This window comes from Hyperoodon ampullatus, assembly GCF_949752795.1.
Source record: "Hyperoodon ampullatus genome assembly, chromosome: 9".
NCBI classification, from domain to species: Eukaryota; Metazoa; Chordata; class Mammalia; order Artiodactyla; family Ziphiidae; genus Hyperoodon; species Hyperoodon ampullatus.
In genome coordinates this window covers 10,828,487-10,844,155 of record NC_136922.1, presented here as the reverse complement: position 1 = coordinate 10,844,155, position 15,669 = coordinate 10,828,487, and the positions used below count along the sequence as shown (strand labels likewise).

Below are 15,669 nucleotides of genomic sequence, written 5' to 3'. Positions count from 1 at the left end.
CTGACCCCAACTTGTTTATTTAACTCTCTCCTCTAAACTCTCATTGCTGGCTTTGGGATTCTGCACCTTGGTCCTTCCTCTCTGGGCTGACCCTTTTCTGACCACTGGCCTTGTCTTGGCCCTGCCATCCACTCAGCCACTAGTGGCCCAGAGCTCCAGCCACATACTTTCTGGTCATTTTCCAAGCCAGGCCTCTTGATTTGATGCTTTCAATCATAGATACATAATTAATAAATGCCATCTCCCATTTCAATTTTGTTCACATAATTTAAAATTAAAATCAGAGAAGGACTATTTCGATGCAGACTATTTAAATATTGAAGGAAATAATTTTTTTTTCTTTTTTTCTTTTTTTTTTTTTGCGGTACGCGGGCCTCTCACTGTTGTGGCCTCTCCCGTTGCGGAGCACAGGCTCTGGACGCGCAGGCTCAGCAGCCATGGCTCATGGGCCTAGCCGCTCCGCGGCATGGGGGATCTTCCCGGACCGGGGCACGAACCCGTGTCCCCTGCATCGGCAGGCGGACTGTCAACCACTGCGCCACCAGGGAAGCTCTGAAGGAAATAATTTTAATATCAATAATATATTAAGATCTCACACAAACTGTCAAGAAAAAGACAACCCGGGAAAAAATAGACAAGGATATAACTAAGCAATTGTCAGAAAAACAAATTCACATAGCCAATAAGCAAAGAAGATGCTCAGCCTCATCAATATTAAGGGAAACACAACCTCGAATAATAATGATATCAACTTAAACGCATCAAACTGGATTTTTTAAAAGGCAAATACATCTATTACTGGTACGGATAGAGGGAAAGGGTACTTTTATAGTTTGCTTGCAAAACTGAAGTGTTACAAGTTTTTTGGATAGCAATCTGGCAAAGTCTGCTGAAGTTTATTAAATGCATATAACCATCAACCCACTTATCCATCCCTGAGGATTTAACCCAAAGAAACACGTGTACCAAACATGTAAAGCTAAAAACATTTGAGACAATTTGTAATGCAAACAAATAAAAGGTGGAAAAAAGGCAATCAAGTGAATATCCATCCATGGGAGAACAGTGACAAAACTGTGCACATCCATGCCAGGGACTATTTGTACTTCAAAGACAATGAACTGAGCTGCTCTAGGGTGCTTGTAGGTAATTCCACAAAGTTGAATGAGGAAGGAGTGAATAATAAACAAACCCCTGGGTGTGTCAGGGGTGGAGATGGGAGACATATAGGTATGGAGAAAAGTGTGAAAGGATACACACCAGGTTGTGAACAAAAGTTAGAGGTGAAAAGGCAAGGGAGAAGTAGAAAACAAGCAAAAAAGAAAAGAAAACTGAACTATATAGAACCTTAGCATATATGCTATGATCCCATTTATTATGTGTATGTATGTGTATATATGTATAAAAATTAGAGAAAAAAGTTACCTCTCTATTTTGAAACCTATATGGATACCCCTGATATATTAAGTAAAAAACAAAAACAAAAGCATCAAATTAATATTTATATTATGATTCTATTTTGGTAAAAGCAACTGAATCCCAGCATCTGTACACCTAACCTTGAGCAAGGTACAAGGCATGGGAAAGGTCACACAAGGCTGTCAGTAGTTATGTCAGGAGACTGAGATTGGGGGGTGAGGTAGATAGAAAGGAGATAATCAACTCCTTCATGTAGCTTGTATCATTTCACATGTTACAACAGCACATCTATAATTGGAAAGATACCAAATAAAGTAGTATGTTTCTATAACAATCCATCTTTAATAGTCTAGAAATGCCACTCTTTATGGGAAAAAACTCTAAAGCGAAAGGAATTTCAAATATTTACCACTCCATTTCCATCTTCTTGGGTAACTTGGATATGAAGTTGTTCAATATCTTTTTAAAAAGAAACAATAGAGAGTTTAACCTTCATGAAAAATATGAGTACTTTTTTTCACCTAACAGTTGTGAACATTTTTTTATAAAAGCAAAGCAGATTAAACAACTGGCTGAAAAACAGTATTATCACAGATGGCAATCTCACAAGGCTCAAAACAAAACCCACCTTTCTCCACCCTCCCTTTAAGTCTGTTTCAAGTCCAGCATTTAGTCTGCTCCTCAGTATCAACAATACATGAAGCATTTAACTCTTCTGGCCCCTGGGTTCCCTTAACAAGTATTTCCCTCCCCTATACCATCAGTCTTACATAGGGCTAATGAGGGCTCATTTGGCAGGGTTTATCTTCAATTTCCAAATACCCAATACCTCTTTATATGAAAACATCAGAGAGAAAACTCATTATGCCAGATATTAGGGGGAGGTATTTTTATAGGGGTCATTAACAGAACTCTGAACACTTTATTGATGTGCAGATGGTCTATTTTTCTCAGTAAGAGATTTAGATTCAGCCAGATGTACCTTCTGCTGGTTCTAGTTACAGAAATGTGAGACAGATGATTGGACGAGAGTATAGGAAGCGAACACAATCCTAACCCCTCAGACTTGTCCTTCTAATTATAAATCAGCACTTTCACCTTATAACATGAAAGAACAGCTTACTAGATAAGATGCACCAGTGAATTTTGTCCTTTCTCCACCCTTCCCCTGACTTGAAATCATCATTAAACAATGTCCCAATCTTATCTGCCTCTATCGGAATCTGACCAAGTTACCAAGTGTCCTCGAGTTCTGCCATGGAATTCTTCTAGCTTCTAATGCCTTTGCCTCTGTCCATCTAAGCCTCTCTCCTTCAATCATGGTTATCCACTGTGACAGACATCTTAAAGAAGGATGGACTAAAGAAGGCAAAAATGACCTGTACAACTGTTCTACAAATATTCTACCATGTGCCCAAACTGGAAATCCATATATGCAGGAGCCCATCACCTACGGAGGCAGAGCCTAAGAGAACAACAAGTGGAAACAGAAGGAAAGCCCTTCCACAGGAGTCCTAGGTGTCCAATGGACATCAAAGGTCAGTGGCCCCTCAGCACTGGCGAGTGGACAGCTAGAAGATTCATCACGCCCTTCCTACGCTTCACTGGGAGATGCGCCGTTCATGAAGTCCTCACGATATACTTACATTTCTCTTCTGAAATCAGTAGCAGATGATTCTCTGGTAGAGGGTGACTTTCAACGTGTGGGTAGAGGAACTGTGAAAAGGAAATTAATCAGAATCATAAGCAACTACCTTGCTTACACAATTATTTCAAAAGTTGTGTTTGATCACTATACTACTACAGACCATAGAAGGGACTGGGAACCACAGAATAGTTTAGGCGAATCACATTCACACACACACATTACAGATGGAAGCAAGGAAGAAAAGGGGACACTTTCAGGAGCTCAGTTTTCCAGGGGGGGATTGATCACAGGTCCAGCACGATTCATTTAGACAGGTTAAAGTGTAAGCCGTTTCTAGGGATGGTGCTTCCTATTTGGAATATGGGATCCTGAAGCCAATCAGAAGCAACGTAAATAACATTTGTACAGAAAGTTCTGTTTCACATGCACCAAAAAAGAGTGACTGATATAATCTGTTGTGCAGCTAACCCTAGTATTTAATTTGAGAGCCAAGTAAATGTACTCTCCGTGACAACTTCCAAAGTCCCACATGCAAGAGAAAAAGCAAAACAGAACCAGGGACTTTCCAGGAAAGGATAGTGAATCACAGTGTGGCAAGTGGTGGAGGATTTACCTCAAAGCACAGAATGACTGCCACTGGGAAGAAAAGGCTTGATCCACCCCACTCCTCCTCCTCTGTGCCCACCCTTATTTGTCAGCCCACAGGACAAAGCAGGCAGCCAGAAACACAAGGCCTGACACTGTCAGCTGTGATAATGAGGGAAAACTGGCCATGGGATAACTCCAGTGACTTAATTCTTTCATCATCAAAAGGGTAACTATAAATCAGCAGTTTCATTTTGCAACATGAAGGACAGCTTACTAGATAAGATCCACTGGCGAATTTTGGGTTTTCCCTCCAAACCTTAAAGCATACTGAAAGAACATAACTTTTCATGTCCCTGTTTTAAAGCCTGCAGCCTCTCTAAAGACTAGGAAAAATTTTGACAAAATATATTACCTGGTGTCCTAACTTTTCATAATGACAAATTGGAAATAGAACATGTCAACTTTTTAAATTTTTTATTTATTTATTTATTTATTTATTTATTTATTTATTTATTTATATTTTTTTGGCTGCACAATGAGGCATGCGGGATCTTAGTTCCCGGACCAGGGATCGAAGCTCTGCCCCCTGCAGTGGAAGGGTGGAGCCTTAACCACTGGACCACCAGGGAAGTCCCTAGAACTGGTCAACTTTTAAAATTGTTTATAGTCCAGTTTCCCTTTCAGAAAAACAAAACTATATACCATTCTTTTTTTTTTTTTTTTGCGGTACGCGGGCCTCTCACTGCTGTGGCCTCTCCCGTTGCAGAGCACAGGCTCCGGACGCACAGGCTCAGCGGCCATGGCTCACGGGCCCAGCCGCTCCGCGGCATGTGGGATCCTCCCGGACCGGGCACGAACCCGTGTCCCCTGCGTTGGCAGGCGGACTCTCAACCACTGCGCCACCAGGGAAGCCCCTAACTATATACCATTCTTCACAGCAAAAACCTCAAAACTGTAAAAGAGACAGGAATGCAGAATTCAGCTACGAGAATAATACAGACTTTATTATCTGCTGATTTGTGAAATTGTGCCCATCAATAAGGATACTTTGGGGACTTCTCTGGCAGTCCAGTGGTTAAGACTTTGCCTTTCAATGCAGGGGGTGTGGGTTCAATCCCTGGTCGGGGAGCTAAGATCCCACATGCCTCTTGGCCAAAAAACCAAAATATAAAACAGAAGCAATATTGTAACAAATTCAATAAAGATCTTAAAAATGGTCCACATCAAAAAACAATCTTAAAAAAAAAAAGGATACTTTGTGTACTGGGGTTGGGGAGAAGCAATGATGAGTGACACCACAGAGATAATGGAAGAGCAAACACTCAGTGCCTCAAAATAAGGAGAGGGCTTCCCTGGTGGCGCAGTGGTTGAGAGTCCACCTGCCGCAGCAGGGGACGCGGGTTCATGCCCTGGTCCGGGAAGATCCCACATGCTGCGGAGCGGCTGGGCCCGTGAGCCATGGCCGCTGAGCCTGCGCATCCGGAGCCTGTGCTCTGAAACAGGAGGGGCCACAACAGTGAGAGGCCCGCGTAATGCAAAAAAAAAAAAAAAAAAAAAGGAGAAACTACAGATTTGGCCTCTTCTGGGTCTACAGAGGTGGCCAGACCCTGCTGGCTTAGGACTGTGACCTGGACTAAGGTGCTGACCAGTTCTAAACCTTTGCCTGGTCTCTCTGAGGCAATCAGTGAAAACGTAATTTTAAAAGTTCCATTCAGGTGGTGGTTGTTTTTCTTTCTAATTTGAGGCAACCCTGAAGCAAGGCCTAGAAGTGAGAATACACATAGACAGGGTTCAGACAGAGCTCTACAAAAGTGTGCAACATTTTGTGGGGTTTTGTTTTGTTTTGTCTGCATTGTGAGTAGGAATCTATATAGATTACATTATATCATATTAGGAAAATATTTATCTTGTAAATATCGGGCTAGACTCTGATTAATATTCATCGATGGAAGGTATGTACTACAGGCATGTAGACGAGTGTGTAATTACCCAATGGAACTATCTGGAAGATGCAATCATGCTGGTGGGGAACTCTCCAAGGATCCCAGATTGGGATCCAGACCCCACTCACGACTGTCTTGCTGAAGTGCCTCCATGAAGGGGGTCAAAGCTGCACATGTAGACTTAGGGAAATGTACTACTGGAAATCATCATGGACGTTCTGGTAAGAAAAAGGAGAGAGATCGCAGGGCAGGACCAAACTCCATGGACAGTGAACAGTGTCTCTCTAATGGAGAGCAGAAGGCAGAGAGGAAGAAGGTGGGGATTTGCCATGGATGGAGGCCTGGAGGAGTTTCTCTCTCCAGAGGCCTAAGCCTGAGGAGCGGGCAGCAGGGCTAGGAACTGAGATGGGCCCACAGGATTAGTGTGGGTCCACTTCATGTGGGTGGGGACTTTTCTTTTGGCCTACAGATGACATCATGCATCTTGTACTTTTATTTATTTATTTATTGTTTTGCAATACGCGGGCCTCTCACTGTTGTGGCCTCTCCCGTTGCGGAGCACAGGCTCCGGACGCGCAGGCTCAGCGGCCATGGCTCACGGGCCCAGCCGCTCCACGGCATGTGGGATCTTCCCGGACCAGGGCACGAACCCGTGTCCCCTGCATCGGCAGGCGGACTCTCAACCACTGCGCCACCAGGGAAGCCCCTTAATTTTTTTTTAATTAAGATAAAATGCACACAACACAACATTCACTATTCACAATTTTCACTATTAAGTATACAATTCAGTAATTTTTAATATGTTCACAATGTAGTGCAACCATACACTTGTAAAAACCTTTTCCTTCCTACGCTCTAATTACCTTTTAGTTGGCCTCATCCTTCAATAATATCTCCACTGCCTACACAGCCCTGGATAAAGATGCTAAGGAAACCAAAATAACAGGCCAGGAAAGGGAAGTGTCCCACAGTCAGCCCTGCACTGATGACAGCATAAACAGAGTGGCTTCCTGGGGGAGGGAACGCAGCTTAGAAGCTCCACGCCAGGCCCTGTCTGGCAGGGAGCAGCGGCCCACAGAGAAGCCAGGAGTGGTGGCGAAATGCACCACTGTGAGGACTGGCTGACAGTGGACGACTGGGCACACGAGAGACAACCCTCTCTCCCAACACACATTGCAAGAGGGAGACCCACAGCCAGAGGCTGGGAGTGGCTGGGGGGAGGGAGAGGCTACACAAGGCAATTGTGCATCAACCCTGCATGAATACGGATAGTTGATTCTTGTTCTCTGCGGTAGTTATGTTCCATAAAGTCACCAAAAACACTGAAAACTGAACCATTGCTCCCAAGGGAAATACAGGGATAGGAACGTGTGAGCCTCTAGTTACAACATTTTTGTCAATAAATTAAAACAAAACTTTGTCTAATGTGTGTTCCTGTTTAAAAGACACTTTCTTTCATATATGCTGTTGATTCGCTAGCATTGAACTCAGTCAACAGTACTATAAGATAATGTCTAAATGAAGTTTATCTAATTAACACACGTGTTCTCTGAAAAGAATATCGCAGCCTTCTTGCACGTAGGAGCATGAGACAGCACTTCAGCAACACACTTGGGGGACATTTTAAACAGCGAAATCACCAAGAAAAGCCAAAGAGTGCGAAAAACGTGGCACTAAGTTGACTGTGAAAACAACCTTTGTTTGCAGTCTGAGAACCGAATCAAGAAGGCAGTGTCGGGGGGCTTCCCTGGTGGCGCAGTGGTTGAGAGTCCGCCTGCCAGTGCAGGGGACACGGGTTCGTGTCCCGATCCGGGAGGATCCCACATGCCGTGGAGCAGCTGGGCCCGTGAGCCATGGCTGCTGGGCCTGCGCGTCCGGAGCCTGTGCTCCGCAGTGGGAGAGCCCACAACAGAGAGAGGCCCGCGTACTGCAAAAAAAAAAAAAAAAAAAAAAGAAGGCAGTGTCACCTTGTTCTACCTCATCTGGGAACATGCGCATCAGTTGAAAATTTTTTCACTGCTTTGCCCATGTCTGCAAATGACTGTGAAAGCACCATGAGTATTGATTTTGGGGTAACAAATAAATTTTAGTGGGTAGTAGAATTTGCAAATTCTATGTGCAAGTAATGAGAATTGACTATATCTAGTCTACTTGTGTTATACACACAGTGCTTCTGCATCGATTCACAGAGTTGATAAATTCAGGGATTAATTATATCATTTAATCATAGGTATTTACTCTGTCAACTCTATGAACACATTAGATAAACCATTTTTAACTTCCTTTAAATGTGTTTTGATATTCTATATTTTATCATGTAAAAACATTATAGTACCATTAGACAAACCATGATATAATAGAGACAGAGAGCTAGGTTTGAGTTTTGATTTTCATGTTTGCAAAGGAAGAGCTGTTAATTCCAGCCATACTCATTCACTGGATTGCTTTGAGGAAAATGTGATAATGTGTGTGAAAGAACTTTGTAACACCACTGCCTCTAGGTTTCATGCTTTTTGATTAATGAGATAAATGATAAAGATATGCTCACTTACCTGTACCCAAATATAGCTATCCACTGCTTTTAGAACCTTCACATTGTTAATGGGGTGGATCTCGACCAACAAAGTTAAGCACCTTGAACCTATAACGTAAAGGACGCTTTTAGTAGCAAAGTCCAGAATATCACAAATTATCTCCTCCACATAGGTCTGAACTTTGGAAATGTAAAATGTATTACTTATTGTATTAGCTACTCCACAAACAAAAGTATTTGCCTTAAAATTGACTTTGAGACTTCTTAAAACCCAAACTTTGAGACTTCTTAAAACTTAAAGAAAACAGCATTGGACTTCCCTGATGGTGCAGTGGTTAAGAATCCGCCTGCCAATGCAGGGGACACGGGTTCGAGCCCTGGTCTGGGAAGATCCCACATGCTGCGGAGCAACTAAGCCCGTGAGCCACAACTATTGAGCCTGCGCTCTTGAGCCCGCGAGCCACAACTACTGAGCCCACATGCCACAACTACTGAAGCCCGCACGACTAGAGCCCGTGTTCCACAAGAGAAGCCACCGCACTGAGAAGCCTGTTCGCCACAACTAGAGAAAGCCCACACGCAGCAACGAAGACCCAACGCGGCTAAAAATAAAAGTTAAATTAATTAAAAATATATATATATCATAAAGGAGAAGTCAACGTACACGGAATGAGGAACAAGCTCCTACCCATTTCACCATCATTTCACTGGCCCTCTCAGCTTCTAAGTCTAAGCAAATACAACTCAGTTCAGTGTCACTGCAATTCTGCATATTGTTTGTGTAGGAAAGTATAAAGATATTTCTGATGCATGAATGTGTTACGGTTGACAGCAGTTAGGACAGGGGCTTGGCCTCCCTCAGGAAGGGTTGCGGAGCTGCATGGATAAAGACTCACTTACTTCCTCAGTGCCACATCGAAGCAAATGTCATAAAAGATAGCAATTAGGAGGAAGTGTGGGACGCAGGCTAGAATGGGGATATCCAAATTTAGGCCAAACGTTCCCCTCCTCAGAAAAGGAGTTGCCTTATATTTGAGTTCTTATCATGACTAATATTCTCAGGTGCTTTCTCAGTGACTTTTTTTTTTTTTCCTATGCATAAAACTTTATTTTTAAGTCTGGTGAGAGCCAACACACTGTCATTTATTTTTTTTTTTTTTTTTTTTTTTTTTTTTGCGGTTAGGCGGGCCTCTCACTGTTGTGGCCTCTCCCCTTGCGGAGCACAGGCTCCGGAGCACAGGCTCAGTGGCCATGGCTCACGGGCCCAGCCGCTCCGCGGCATGTGGGATCTTCCCAGACCGGGGCACGAACCCGTGTCCCCTGCATCGGCAGGCGGACTCTCAACCACTGCGCCACCAGGGAAGCCCTGTCATTTATTTTTGATTTGAGTTTTATTTTATTTATTTTTATACAGCAGGTTCTTATTAGTTATCTATTTTATACATATTAGTGTATGTATGTCAATGTCACTCTCTCGGTTCATCCCACCACCCCACCCCCGCTTGGGGCCCATACGTTTGTTCTCTATATCTGTGTCTCTATTTCTGCCTTGCAAACCGGTTCATCGGTACCATTTTTCTACATTCCACATATATGTGTTAATATGCGATATTTGTTTTTCTCTTTCTAACTTGGTGACTTTATTTTGAATAATAATTTACAATTTGGGGATGGTGCAGCAGCCTGGAATTGAATCAGTACCAGTTATCTCTATTTTCACTATTTAAGAAAGTAACCTAACAGCACTGCTTTATGTTAAGAAAAAGGAAAAAAAAAAAGGTAAAGAATATAAAACAATTTCTGGGATATTGCCTCACAATTGTGAGGACTGGATATCTCTGTAAACACACCTTTTTAGAGATTACTAAAAAAGCAAAGCCGTGAGTGAGTTATTATGTGGGATCACAGATACACAATGACAGAACAAATGAAAAATAAGTATTGCTTGGTTGACGGGTACTTGTAGCTTAGAATAAAAATCCAGTGACAGGATCATTCACAATTCAAAGGGGCTATATTTCTAATAACTGGGACAAGGTAAAGGTGAGGTACTTTGGGAATCTGCTTGATGACTCAAAAAGTGGCCCTAAGAATAAGAGAGAGATTGGTGTCAAAGATACTTGTGGAAAAAAACAGAATAAAAATGTTCTGTGAGAGTGAGAAAAAAAGTAATTTTCCTTATTATGTTGTTTTAAGTGTATATAACTAGTTTAACATAGTAAATAGTAGAAGCTGATATTTGACTGTTTCATCTTTTGCCCTAAAAGCTTATATATTCCTTTTGGGGGAAAAAGGTTTCTGGGGGGCAGGCAAGGGAATCTTCTCATTGAAAAAATAAGGAATCACTTTCTACTCGGCCTTTTTGTCAGTGAATCTGTTCCCAGATGAGATACCCAGCTATCAGCTAAATTCACTTGCCTTTAAAATGGGAGGATTATCAAGGTCAGAAACCATCTTCCTACACTAATTTTTTGCTTCTTTAGGGCGGCCCAGATACTTAACTAATATAAGTAGTTTAATGATAAGAGTAATTGTGTAAACAGGAATGTCTCTCAATAACATACCATGTGATTCCATAGTGTAACAGCAAGCACTCTGGATTAGGATTCTAGGGACATCGGTTCTAGTTTAAAATCTGCCACTAACCTAATATATACTTTTCAGCACATCATGAAGCTTTCCTAGCCCTGAGTGCTTTGGGGGCTTTTTCTGTTGTTGTTTTTGGCCGCACCATGTGTGGCTTGCGGAATCTCAGTTCCCTGCCCAGGGATTGAACCCAGGCCCTGGCAGTGAAAGCGCCAAGTCCTAACCACTGGACCATCAGGGGATTCCCAGTGCTTTGTTATTTACAAAATAAAGTGGAAAACTACAGAATCAGATCATTTCTACAATCATTTTCGTCCACAAAATCTGCTGATTCCATGAAGCGCTTAAAGTTGTCTCAAGAATTCGGAGAACCCAGTTATCACTGGAGACTGGGAGGGCATCACTGAAGGGCAAGGTAGGTCCAGGCACAGGAAGGAGAGCGGCAGGATCAAAAGGGACAACACGCATGGACCTCAAGGGTACTATGCTAAGTGAAGCAAGTCAAACGAAGAACAAAATCACGCCATTTGCTGCAACATGGTTGGACCTAGAGATTATCGTATTAAGCGAAGTTAAGTCAGACAGAGAAAGACAAATATATGATATCACTTATATGTGAAATCTAAAAAAACGATACAAATGAACTTATTTACAGAAAAGAAACAGATTCACAGACAGAAAACAAACTTACGGTTACCAGAGCGGAAGGGGAGGGATAAATTAGGAATTTGGGATTAACAGAGACATGCTACTACGTATAAAATAGATAACCAACAAGGTCTGAGTGTACAGCACAGGGAACTATACTCGATACCTTGTAATAACCTTGTATAAAGGAAAATAATCTGAAAAACTACATATATGTATAACGGAATCACTTTGCTGTACACCAGAAACTAACACAACACTGTAAATCAACTGTACTTTAATAAAAGACAAATACCGTATGATCTCTCTTATATGTGGAATCAAAAAAACCAAACCAAACCAAACCCAAAACCAAGCTTATAGAGACAGAGAACGGATTGGTGGTTGCAGGAGGTGGGGGTAGACGAGGGGTGCGGAGAAATGGATGAACATTTTTGTTTTGTTTTGTTTAAAGTGAATTTTAAAAAAATATATTTTTTAAAGCACAGGAATAGGCATGGCATTGGGAGGATGAAGAGTGAGCAGAAGAAAGAACCTGGTCTGATGCAGGTGAAACGGTGACAAGGTTGGAAGAGTCCAGGAGAGTCTGGTTGTGAAGAAGCTCTGGTTATTAGAGCTCTGGAATCAAAGGACCTGTTGTACCTTGGGGCAAACATAACGCCACCAGGGAGAGTGAAAGGGGCACCTAAGCCTGGCCCCTATGGAAGGCCATTTTCTAAATAAGACATTAAGTCTGCCATGGCCTCAGCCAATAAGAGAAGCACTGTTGACAAAAACCTTACTGTAAAGTATGTAGACCAAGGAACCCTATCTTGCTCATTTGAGAGATGTTACAGTTTGTCTCATTTGCAATGGAAGAATCTCATTATAAGCAACAGAGTGTTAATACCCTGAGGCAAACTACATTTTATAATCAAATGGCTTATCAGGTTATTCATGGACAGATAAAATAAGTCTTTGTGAAAGGCAAAATATTTGCAAAATATTTGTTCAAAGGACGAATCACTACAATAGATCCTATAGGTCTTCCTGGTCACATGATTTCTGAAATCTGAACTGAACAAAAGGCCTCGTAAGTGTCTCCGTGATCTGTCTGCACCTTACCCTCATTTCCCGCTGGCCTCAGTTCCCACCACTCTGCCGCTGCTCATGCCACTCCAGCCTCACTGACCTCACTATCCTCGAACAGTGAGTCTACCAAGTACTCTGGCCTCAGGGCCTTTGCACTGGCTGTTCGTTCTGCCAGAAATGTGCTTCCCCGTGGCACACGCTTGCTCCCTCCTTTCAGATCTCTGTTTAAACTCTCCTTTAATAGTGTTTCCTAGGATCATCCCTCAAATAAACGAACTGGGCTCAAATACTTGCCTCAGACTTTACTTACGGGGGAAACCCAAACTAAAACAAGAAGTCATCTCAGGGGACAGGATCACTTTAGCCCCGAGGTGCTGGCACAAGGGAGTGGGGACAGTGAAATCGGGAAGAAGAGTATGCAGTGTCCAGGCACTGTCAACTGACTGACCACCTTGCATGGAGTGCACCTCAGAACCATCCACTTTAGGGCTGGAAAGGGGGAGCATTTATCCTTCAGCTCCTTGCCCCCCGATTGGTCATGGCTTATCCTATTGGAAATCCTTTCCAAACATACTTCCAGGTGGTACACATGCAGGTGGTTAGCAGATTTTCCCAAGGGCTCCGGGCAAAAAGTGACAAGTAGGTAGAGCAGCTGAGGTGAGGCACTGCCTGTCACATTACATTTGGGCAGAGCTGGTTCTCACTGTAGTGGCTGGTATAAAAGGTGAGCTAAGATAAAGTATAGGGTTTCCAATACAAAAATTAACACTATTCATTCTACTATTTTAAAAGATGTGAGCAGGCTTCCCTGGTGGCGCGGTGGTTGGGAGTCCGCCTGCCGATGCAGGGGACACGGGTTCGTGCCCCGGTCCGGGAGGATCCCACGTGCCACGGAGCGGCTGGGCCCGTGAGCCATGGCCGCTGAGCCTGCACGTCCGGAGCCTGTGCTCCGCAACGGGAGAGGCCACAGCAGTGAGAGGCCCGCGTACCGCAAAAAAAAAAAAAAAAAAAAAAAAAAGATGTGAGCAGATAATCTCACAAGAGGTACATCAAATTTTCAAGGCTTAGTAACATTACCTGAATAGGATTTAATGTTGTAATCAAATCAAACTTACAATTTGGCCTGAAAGTACATTCTATGATATACATAATTGCCACTCTTCTGCATGACAATTAGGCATAGATGGTAAATATCATGTAAAGATTATAGTTTCTACTGGGTTTACCAACATAGTAAGAAATTTCTAAGGCTCAAAGGAATAAGGTTTCAAAAAGAACTGGGAGGCACAGGGACCTAATCCAAGGTTCTGTACAGATGCCTAGCCTCATAATTGGGATGAACACAAGCAACTATTAGCCCAGGAGATCAGGCTCACATCCATTCCCTTGTTTTAGGAGTCAGAACACCAATGTTTTAGAACCTATCTTGCTTCAGCTAGTCCATTTCCATCATCTCTGAATTAAGCATTGCACCTAATTCTAAGAGGAGCAGACGGTGCTAAGAGGAGGACATGAGGGACTTCTCTGGGGACACAGTGGTTAAGAATCCGCCTGCCAATGCAAGGGACACGGGTCCAAGCCCTGGTCTGGGAAGATCCCACATGCCACGGAGCAACTAAGCCCGTGCACCACAACTACCGAGCCTGCGCTCTAGAGCCCGAGAGCCACAACCACTGAAGCCTGTGAGCCTAGAGCCCGTGCTCCGCAACAAAGACAAGCCACCGCAATGAGAAGCCCACGCCCTACAACGAATAGTAGCCTCTGCTCGCCGCAACTAGAGAAAGCCCGCATGCAACAACGAAGACCCAACCCAGCCACACACACAAAAAAAAAAAACAGAGGAGGACATGACACAGAAGAGGGAAGAGGACTGCGGAGGTTCTCAGTATAACATGGCAGGAGGGAAGGTTAGGGTGAGTAAAACAATGATGAGATTTCAGGGAAAGCCTTCTGCCCGCCAACATCTCTCGTAAACTGTTCTGCTGAGGTCCCTGAGAAGGTCCCATCCAGACTCAGTTCTGGTTCCCTTGACACTCTAAGCTGGCTCTGTGGGAGCCCAGGACTGCCTCATAAGCCTCACTGGAAGGTATTTATAAAGGGTTTTTCCATCACACATAACTGCAGGAAAATACATCCGAGTGGGAACTCTACTAACAAAAGAAGGAGCTTAAGTGCCAAACAAACAGAAGAGATGGAAAGCACTGCAGGACAGGAATAGAAAGAGACCGACATGCGATCTACCTGACCAGAGGTTGAAAAATGGTAGTCCACAGGCTGGATCCAGCCACAGGTGGTTATCATTGCCTGAAGAGAATTTTTTTTTAAATATCTGGCTGGTACTTCCCTGGTGGCGCAGTGGTTAGCAATCCACCTGCCGATGCTAGGGACACGCGTTCGAGCCCTGGTCCGGGAAGATCCCACATGCCGCGGAGCAACTAAGCCCATGTGCCACAACTACTGAGCCTGCGCTCTGGAGCCCACAAGCCTAGAGCCCATGCTCTGCAACAAGAGAAGCCACCTCAGTGAGAAGCCCACGCACCGCAATGAAGAGTAGCCCCCGCTCGCCGCAACTAGAGAAAGCCCATGCGTAGCAACAAAGACCTAACGCAGCCAAAAGTAAATAAATAAATAAATTTATTTATTAAAAAAATATATATCTGGGCCAACATTTAAAACTTAAAAGTTTACATAAAAGTCCATACTTCTCTTGATAAATTGAAAAGCTGGTCCCACTAGGCTTTATTGCCCAACTTTGGAGATGGGACACATGCCTCATGGGGCACCCCGCCTACCACTAGACCCTATAGCTCGCTGTGTGGGGAATCGCCACTCCTCTCTTGCATCCATTGTATCCCCAGCGCTGTGCATTGGGCCTGACCCACTGCAGGCACTCCATATTTCTTGAGTTCTGGACAGATGGATGATAAAAAATGTTAAAAGGAAGTGAGGGAGGGAATCATATAAGTAATCAACTATGAAGTGGGCCTCGGCAAATGAGTAGAACTGATTTTTATTTAGAATTGGTGGACTATTCATAATGCAATATGTGTTGGTTAGAAGTTCACCAGATACCAGGATAAAATGGCATTCTCCAAGCAATACTAACATCTTCCCAACCTTTTGTACCAGCTTCTGCCTGTAGGGTTTCTAGTGTGTTCTCCATGTTCAGTCTACAGATGCTAATTGCCTTTTTAATATTTCTATTATTCACTGTTATATTATTTTCTGTACTT

General features: G+C 43.3%; 1 protein-coding gene across 4 annotated transcripts in view; it reads right to left on the bottom strand.

Annotated features, from left to right (window-relative positions):
* Positions 1-15,669, bottom strand: part of GSAP (gamma-secretase activating protein) — a gene marked incomplete at both ends in the record, with an annotated part of 90,314 nt that overhangs the window by 60,148 nt on the left and 14,497 nt on the right. For all 4 annotated transcript variants that reach the window (XM_079711101.1, XM_079711102.1, XM_079711103.1 and 1 more), the window contains 3 exons: positions 1,829-1,878; positions 3,066-3,135; positions 8,151-8,239. In XM_079711101.1, the coding sequence (XP_079567227.1) occupies positions 1,829-1,878; positions 3,066-3,135; positions 8,151-8,239 (209 nt within the window). The remainder of the gene's footprint in view (positions 1-1,828; positions 1,879-3,065; positions 3,136-8,150; positions 8,240-15,669) is intronic.